This window comes from Nanorana parkeri, unplaced genomic scaffold (assembly GCF_000935625.1).
Source record: "Nanorana parkeri isolate BGI_ZX_2015 unplaced genomic scaffold, ASM93562v1 scaffold1346, whole genome shotgun sequence".
Taxonomy (NCBI): Eukaryota; Metazoa; Chordata; class Amphibia; order Anura; family Dicroglossidae; genus Nanorana; species Nanorana parkeri.
The window spans coordinates 300,527-309,595 of NW_017307614.1; the positions used below are offsets into that span (position 1 = coordinate 300,527).

The following is a 9,069-nucleotide window of genomic DNA, read 5'->3' on the forward strand; positions in this document are numbered from 1 at the left end:
GGTGGAAAAATGTCTATAAGGTCAGTGAATGAGGGGGGGGGGGGGGGACGAGGAAGGCCAGCTAATGTAACCTGTCAGTCAAGCCACTGGCCTCTTGCTAGCTCTACATCATGGCCTGCACTTTATGAATAAGCAGTGCGGGGTAAACAATGTTGTATCTAGCAGAGAGCTATATCCAGTCCGCAGTGGAAATGCCCCTTAAAGCTGAAGTGAAAAAAAAAAATCACTTTAGGGATTTGTGGTAGACAAGACATGCAAAGTCTCTTCTGCCAACAAAAACACAACTCTTCATCTCTCCTCCAGCGCTTTTTTCTTTTCTGTGTGCCCTGTGCGCTACATATGCCATATAGTGTAAACACTCAGCCCCTTCACAGCATTTCTAAGATGCAGAACATACAACTGTTTTACAAAGGGGAACAAATTGATGTATGCAAGTGCTGTAATCTAACTAATATTTTTATGTGAGCTCAATTTCTGATCTAAACTTCCACCTTCAATCTGCATGCCAAAATGAAGAGTAGATATATAGGCTGCTGTGTTTAGTTTTTTTCCTGCAAAAAACAAGCTCAGCCTTTACATGGAATACAAGTTTAGATTCCCATATTTCTGGATCTACTAATCCTTTTGACCAGGAGTTTTGTAATCCGAATTGCCCAAGCATGTGACACCACCTATTTAAAAGGATCTCTTGAGTAGAACCCACTTTAAACATTTTCACATTGATACCCAATAGGTTTAGTCTGCCATTACAGTTTAACTTGAAAACAGCAGTGTAACCACTAGCATAGCATACACCCCCATGTACACAAGCTTTTTCACTTAAAGCTGAACTCCAGGGGCAAAGAGCTTCGATGGGGGGTGTATCTAGCAGCCAATCTGGTGCTACACTGCAAGGTGCATACTAATAGAAAGGGAGAGCAGAGTGAAAGAGATTAGCTCATCAGTGTGCAGCTGCTCTGTTCACTTTCCAGTTACAAGATAGGATGAATAACTGTTGTCCAAAGTCCCACTGCAACAACGGAAGATCCAATACCCCTCCCAGGCAGGGCTGTACTTTGTGGCAGTGCTTTGCAAATCTCAGGACTGTATGGACAGAAACAGTAAACCTTTGGCAGGTAAAACATCTCTAATATATGCATTTCATATGTGTATACAGCCGATTGCCTGGAGTTTAGCTGTAAGAAATGGCATGCACCACACAAAAGCAGAAATGCCGTATATATGTTTTGCAGCAAACACCATACATATATTTAGACACTTTTCCAGTTCATGAATGATAAATGTGTGACATACATTTTCTCATGGATTTTGGAGGCGTGGAACATGTGGCTATGGGAACACTCATGAAGTTCTTGCCCTGTAAGCTGCACCGCTGGTCATCCATTCTGTTGCTTTGAAATCGACTCAATAGATCAAAGAAGCCTTCATCTCCTACGCTGTCTATAACCGCTGTTTTCTAAAGACATAGAGCACAAAGATTACAATTATGTGAATGCATTTCACTGGAAACTAGTTCAAACTGACTGTACACGACCGAAAGAGCTATGGGCCTACTGATTTGTACACAGGAGGACTTCCTATTCTCCTTGTCTTTATAAACTGGCCTAATTGTTTAGGTTTAGTTGACACTTCACTAAATATCAAAGTAGTCAAAGAAACTACTTAATGTATATATACAGGTGAAACTCGAATAATTAGAATATCGTGCAAAAGTAGGTTTATAAAGAGGTATTAACAAATAAAAGACAACAATGTTACATAATCCATTGTGGATATTACACAAACCATAATACATGGATATAAGATCCAAGCTCTGTGTATAGAAGGTACGTGCTGCAGCTATAAAGTAACAATAGGCTATTCTTAATATGTTTATATAATCCAGGTATAAGCTATAGTAAGATAATAAAAGGAGATATATATTTTATCTTAAGTCCTGCAATTTATTTGTAGATAGCTAGAATCTTATCAAAGAAGAAACTAAGCATTAACACTATATACAGTGGGGCAAAAAAGTATTTAGTCAGCCACCAATTGTACAAGTTCTCCCACTTAAAAAGATGAGAGAGGCCTGTAATTGGCATCATAGGTGGACCTCAACTATGAGAGACAAAATGAGAAAACAAATATAGACAAATCACATTGGCTGATTTGGAACAAATTTATTTGCAAATTATGGTGGAAAATAAGTATTTGGTCACCTACAAACAAGCAAGAGTTCTGGCTCTCACAGACCTGTACAAGACATGTGACTCTATTACATCTCCAGCAAGTGCCATTAATCACAGGTTTAAAAGTATATCTGTGAAGCATTAATACCATCTAGCTAATGTAAATTAATTAATTCTTTTTTTTCCAATCAGATAATTTTTATTGAAAATGTTCACACAAAAATGGAAAACAGTTAAAAAAAGATAATTTTTGGTAACTTTTTAAATGTTTTTGCATATATCTACTGCTAGCTAGCAGTAGATATATGCAAAAAAAAAAAACCTGAGAGTTTAATTATACTTTAAGTTCTCAGCCTATCCTTTGTTTATCTAAAAGCCTGCATTTATACTTAAATAAAAGAGTGACATTGACTAGAGAATCATATTCTTTAGCTTGCCAACCCACATTTGCTGGCCCAAACAGCCAGAAACCAACACATCTGTGAACCAGATGTGCTAAAGATGGCAGCGCACATACTCTGGAAGCATTTCTGTGACTACAGAATTTCTATGGGTTATAATGAACAATTACCACATAATGTAGACTCCATGTACCCCCTAGATTGCAAATAAAATAAAGAAAAACAAAAACAAAAACACACTACACTTTTAGATTCTAAAATATGCAATAGAGTGCTGCCCATGCCATTAGAGACAGGATGTCGGCACTTACTGGTGGTACAAAATAGGTGTAGGGACCAGCACAGGTTTAAAAAAAAACAAAACACACAAAACAGATCCCTTACTGGCTTCTACAAATACCCTCTGTAATAATAACCCTGCAAGACAACAAAGCATGCAAATACCAACCCGCTGAGAATTTGCCATCTTTCTGTTGACATCAGAGGAATTGCTGGTGTCCTGCAGGACTTTTGCAGTGCTGTTCTTAAACTTTTTTCCTTTAAGTCTATTGACAAACATAAGTTTAGCAGATGGCTTGGACAGAAGGGATTTCTGTTTTGCAAGTATTTCAGTGTTCCAGTTCTCCACCTAAAATAAAAAGGTTTTAAGAAAAATGTAATTGTTCATGCACAGCATGGTTTTCACTTTTCCCAGGCTCTCCTCTCCTTATGGTTGTCTGGGGACTCCACTAGTGGGTGATAACACCCACTAATAGAAAGATACTTTGTTAAAACTGAGGGCTACATTTTTCAACAAGCTGGCAGGTAAGTGAACCTGCTGCCATTCTCCATTGCTGTATAATCATGGGTTGATGGAATCTGTAGTCCTCTATTGCTGGCTGCCATTATCCATTGCTAAATAATTATGGATTGTGTTACAGTTCTTCATAATTATAAAGAAACTTCCCTAAAATCATTAGTCTGTATTGTTTTAGAAAAAAGTCACATGTCCCTTTAAGAAAAGGTATCGGTAATTGCTATAGGCAAGTACATGAGGGAAAGTACTTGTACTTGGTCTTGAAAAAAATGGTATCGGGACATCCCTACTTGCAGTGACTCGGAACACAAATGCAGCCAGTGAACAATCAGAACACTTGACCATACATGGTTAAAAGGATTTAAAATTTGTCAAGCCAAAACGTTTTTCTTTTTTTGGATAGAGTGGTCATGGATTCAGCAGTGACAGAGGGTAGACGAAGCAGCGACAGTGCGAAGTATGGGGACATAGGCATATGACATTCCGGAAATGCAGAATACGGGAGAGACTGATGGCAGCTGCAGCAATGGAAAGGAGAAGAGGTAGGAGACATGGGTCCCCAGAAAGGGAAGTCTAATGGCTCTTCTCTTGCAGAGAACTTTAGGCACAATTTGTGAGAGACTGACAGAGTCTCTTTAACAGCAATAACTGTGGCACTAAGGTACAGTTACATTTCCTTGATATTTAGAACTGTAATTTAGCACAAAAAGTAAAATGTTAGTTACCTTATCTGGTGTTAACTTAACAAGTTCCAAATTCTCCATACTGTGACGTCTGCTTAACCGAGGCCGCGCACCTGTTAAAAAACAAACATAAAAATGATCTGTGCGGCAGTTACGTGTCATCAGGGATGGTATGGTAAGATAAATAAAAACAGTGCCTCATTTCCCGTAGTGTTAAAACAACCCAGTCAACCGTTGTAAAACTCTTAAAAAGTTAAATCCCGACTCTGAAACAGGTTTCCTTTCATTTAAGGCACAACTTCCCTGACTTCATGATTAAGCATCCTTGCTGGCAGTCTATTTCTGGACTGATGTTTATAAATGTCATTCCAAAAATAGCCCCCTGGTAACTGTTCCACCCATTAATGCTGGCGAACCAAACCGTCCTCGAATGGATGCATTCGCAGGCTCTGTGTACAAAGCCGCTCAGAGCTGCTCTGGATCTTCAGATCGCTGTCAATGGTGATAGAAAGATCAATCACAATATGTAAACAGTGCGGGGGGAATTTATCAAAGCAATTACGACAGTTTTAGCCTCTTAGATCATTTTTTTTATGTGCAAATCTGTCTTTCAACATGTGCCTCTGTTTTCACCTGAGCTTGCACTACTTTTCCAACTGCACATGTTTTCTTCAGAGCTTGCACTACTTTTTCAACTGCATGTTTTTTGCCCCCGTTTTCATCTGCACTTGTTCCGGGGCTGTATGAAACTGGAGCATCACCTAAGAAAACAGTCACAACTTAAGAAGTCCCCGTGACCACTTCTTCAAGATGCGAAAGTTAAGCTTTTTGCCTGAAGTTAGTAGTCTTTTTTCCTGGAGTCTATTAAACCTCAGTTATCAACAACATTACACTAGCTTGATAAATCTGGTGCAAATATATTCCGTGCAAGTTCAAACACTCGCAATTGCTATGATAAAGTCCCCCCAACATGTCTAATGAAAATTACATTTATTATCAAGGCTTAGACGGCATTGATAAATAAGGTGCAAATAAACGTGGAAAATTTGTCACTTACAGAAAAGTGGAGCAACTCCCTTGATAAATTCCCCCCTGTGTGTTTACATCAAAGAGCCCACCCCCTTGCTCCTACAACAGGGGAAGAAGAGGGAAAAGGAAATAGTGAATGAATGAGCACTGATCAGTGCAGCAACAAATTGTCCCTCTGTAACAGGATGGACATGCACATATATTATATATGTGCAGGGCTTGAAAAATCCACTCGTCCGCTCGTCTGTGACGAGAGGACGTCGGAGACCCCCCCCTCCTACGTGATAGCAATAAAGTTGTTTTAAAAATAAAAATACAAAAATTAAAGAATCATAAAAAAAAAATTTTTTTTAAGTCCGCCACCCCCTACATACACATGCAGATATGCGTCAGGTGCGCCTACATGCGAAAACAACGATTGTGCCTCACATGTTACATATAACCGCGAATGTCGGAGTGTGAGCAATCATTTTAGGGCCATTAATTACTGATAACACTAAACGAATGAGCGGTAAAAGCGTTTTAAGCGTCGTCTAGGCCAATTTTCAGTGTGGTAGTTTTTTGTGATTTTGCGGCCGCACGCAATTTTAAGGCTTGACATGTTTTGTTTATTTACCCGACGTGACCCTGACTTTTATGTTTTACCAAAAATATGGGTAAAAATAGATGTTTTATAATATAACATAGGGAAACTTTGTTTTTTTTTTACTGTACTTTTTTCATTATATAGTAAAAAATAACCCCCCACCCCCCAGTGGTGATTTTATATACCTCCAAATTAGAGCACTATTACCAAGCTTTAACCAACTCAATACCAGCATGCTATCTAATTTCCGAAAGATTATGGGCAAAAAAAAATCAGATCACTTCGGGGTGTCTACTTTAAAAAAAAAAGGGGGGTCTTTTTGGGGTTGTTCACACTGTCCTGACATTTTCCATTAACTTTAGCAGAAAGGGTTTTTTTTTTTAATTTTCCTTTTTATAGTTAAAAATAAATAAATAAAAACAAAAAACAACAGAATTTACTAAAAACATCTAAAAGAAAGCTCTGTCTAAAAAAAAAAATGGATCTAAAAATAATTTGAGTACAATGCTGCCTTGCCGAGTTGTAAGTGAAACTATCCCAGCACTGAAAGCTGAAAAATGACCTGGTAATAAAGATGTGCATAAAGACTGGTACTCAAGCAGTTAAGCACCTTTACTAGACAGGGTGATGGAAGGTGGGTAGGGAATTTTCTCAAATTCATGCTTTAGTAACCTAAAAAACACCACATGGTACTTTCCCCTAGGCAGTACTTTTCCCATCTAAAACTTTATAATGGCCAACAGGTTTAATCAAAGCAAACTGCACCCTAAACCGCCAATTAATGCCGGGTAGGCTCAACAGAGTGAATCACCTAGCAGTACCTAAATCTCATGAACATTCAAGTTGAGAGATTCTTCAGTTGTAATGTGCGTCTCACAAGACCATACAATAGGTGTTCCCGTCTCAGAAAATGGACTCTATTATGAGGATTTATAAGGAATCCAATGGAAAACAAAAAATGTAAAAGTCACGGGAGTGAAGCAAGCCAGGAAATATAGGTATGATAGTTGCCACTGGAGTTTTTAGGAGATGCAAGCAGATAAACTAATTTATCTAGTCGGCAACTACACTAAACTAAAAAAAATCAAAGCAACACATTCATTCTGATCTAATCAGTTATGTGGTCTTCATCCACCGAGACAAGCTGTGCTTTTTCTCTGTTGAAAATATGCACACAAAAGGGATGGCAAAGTGTGAATCACTTTTACTATATGAAATTTCTTTAGAGCAGAACTAGGGCTGAGGTGGTACACAAATGGTGATGTAAAAAAGAAATTGGAGTAGAGGAAATTAGAAATGAGGTAATACAATTTCAAAGCATGGCACATTGCTAAAATGATTTAAAAGAACTGTAAGATACAAAAGCCTCAAGCTGTGCTATTCCTAAGCTGAGCAGAAAGAACCAGATAGCAAGAGAAAACTAAGCAAACAGTGTTTTATCTTGCTGTGACCCCCTTCCATATGGTTGTGGAGGACTAGAAGTGCCCCCTTCTATATGGTTGTGGAGGACTAGAAGTGCCCCCAATAAGTGAGTTATTGGATAATTGAAGTGAATCACATAATTGTGTAAACATCACAAAATTGTTTCTGAAATCCTTAAGTGCTAGATCAGCGAATACAGAATAAATGAGAGTGATTGTTACTTGGCTTCTATTTAAAAGGATTTGAGAAACAATTTTGTGATGTTTATACAATTATGTGAAGATTCACTTCAATTATCCAATTACCCAAATGAAAATTCCTGTTTACTTATTTTATCTGGACCTGGGTAATGAAAGTGAATAGTCACACAATTTAAGATATTAAATTATTTTCTTAAATTTAAGAAAATAAGAGGCAAGAAGGAGCTCAGCTATGAGGAAAGATTAGCTGACCTGAATTTGTTCTCTCTGGAGAAGAGGCGATTAAGGGGGGACATGATCACCATGTATAAATACATAAATGGTCCATATAAAGAACTTGGTGGCAAATTATTTACGTTAAGGTCACTGCAAAGGACAAGGGGGCACTCTTTGCGTCTGGAGGAAAAGAGGTTTAACCTTTGCATATGGAAAGGATTCTTCACAGTTAGAGCTGTGAAAATGTGGAATAGACTCTCCCAGGAGCTAGTTCTACCTAGTTCGGTTAAAACATCTGGATGTATTCCTAAATGCACAGAATATTACTGGATATTGAGTTCTTAGAGGTATATTAAAAACACCAGAGATGGTTGATCCAGGGAATATCCGATTGCCTTATGGGATCAGGAAGGAATTTTTTCCCCTGTTTGAGCAAATTGAACCATGCTTTATAGGGGGTTTTTTTTTGCCTTCCTCTGGATCAACATTGGGTAATTGTGGGCATAGTGTTCTGTTTAGGCTTTTCTTCTTTTTTTTTTTTCTCTTCTTTGTATCTCTATAGGTTGGACTCGATGGACTTGTGTCTTTTTTCAACCTGACTAACTATGTAACTTATTGTATGAACATTTTCAAATTCCTTATCAGGCTCAATGTGATCTTACCAAGAGAACTGGTATCCACATCCTGCACTTCAGACAATACTGAAGTATTAGTGCTGTAGCTAAGTCCTAGTACCATTTGTAGGTCAGAAAGGTTCAGCTGGGCTGTCAGTTCCCCATTTCGATCTCCTAACTATAAAAAAAAAATGAATTTATATTAGGCTAAACAGTTTGAACAATGCTCAGTAATCTAAACATCAAACTACTAATAGCAAATGGCAGAATATTTTTTTTTCTTCTCCCTGCGCACAAATGTTTTTATTAGGGCTTTGCAGCAAAACTGTGTGATGTTTGAGTCATATCCAAACATTTAATTAATAACCATACACATTACAAACTGACTGCACAATCGCTATACTATCTCCTTTAGTGTCAACAGGTTTTGGGCTTCTCTCAATGACATTTGTTTAAGATGCTTTTGAGATCATTCAAAAATCAGGGACATGTGCATCTGACCTGCTGTTGACCTCCTTCTAATCTGCATGTAATCGGTTTTGCATTCCCATAGACTTGTATGGCTATGCAAAACCCATCTGAAACAAAGGCCTGTCGACACAGGCCCTTAGATTTAAGATTTACCAAGTGTAATGTTAGAGCCTACCAAAATATTTATATATATATTGTATAGCCAGTCAGTCAGGCCATTGATCTACATCAGCCTCTCTCAACTAGGGTGCCGCGGCACACTGGGGTGGCTTCTGGCTTTGTCAGGGGTGCCTGCAAATGTCATGCATTTCCATGCTGCCAGCGAGCCGGCCACCAGCACCATAGAAATACATGAGTCACCCAGGGCAAGCTGCATCCAGGATCTACCCCAGCATTTAGAAGAGGATAGAAGTCCACCGCTGTCCACCTCCCGCTCTCTGCCATGCTGCTGCAGCCACACGGTGGTCAGGATTATAAGGT

At 38.5% G+C, this 9,069-nt stretch overlaps 1 protein-coding gene across 2 annotated transcripts in view; it reads right to left on the reverse strand.

The window, feature by feature from the left end:
- Positions 1–9,069, reverse strand: part of GPSM2 (G-protein signaling modulator 2) — a 50,990-nt gene that overhangs the window by 4,602 nt on the left and 37,319 nt on the right. For both annotated transcript variants that reach the window (XM_018569516.1, XM_018569515.1), the window contains exons 9-12: positions 8,167–8,296; positions 4,094–4,164; positions 3,021–3,200; positions 1,294–1,456 (exon numbers count right to left, since the gene is read on the reverse strand). In XM_018569516.1, the coding sequence (XP_018425018.1) occupies positions 1,294–1,456; positions 3,021–3,200; positions 4,094–4,164; positions 8,167–8,296 (544 nt within the window). The remainder of the gene's footprint in view (positions 1–1,293; positions 1,457–3,020; positions 3,201–4,093; positions 4,165–8,166; positions 8,297–9,069) is intronic.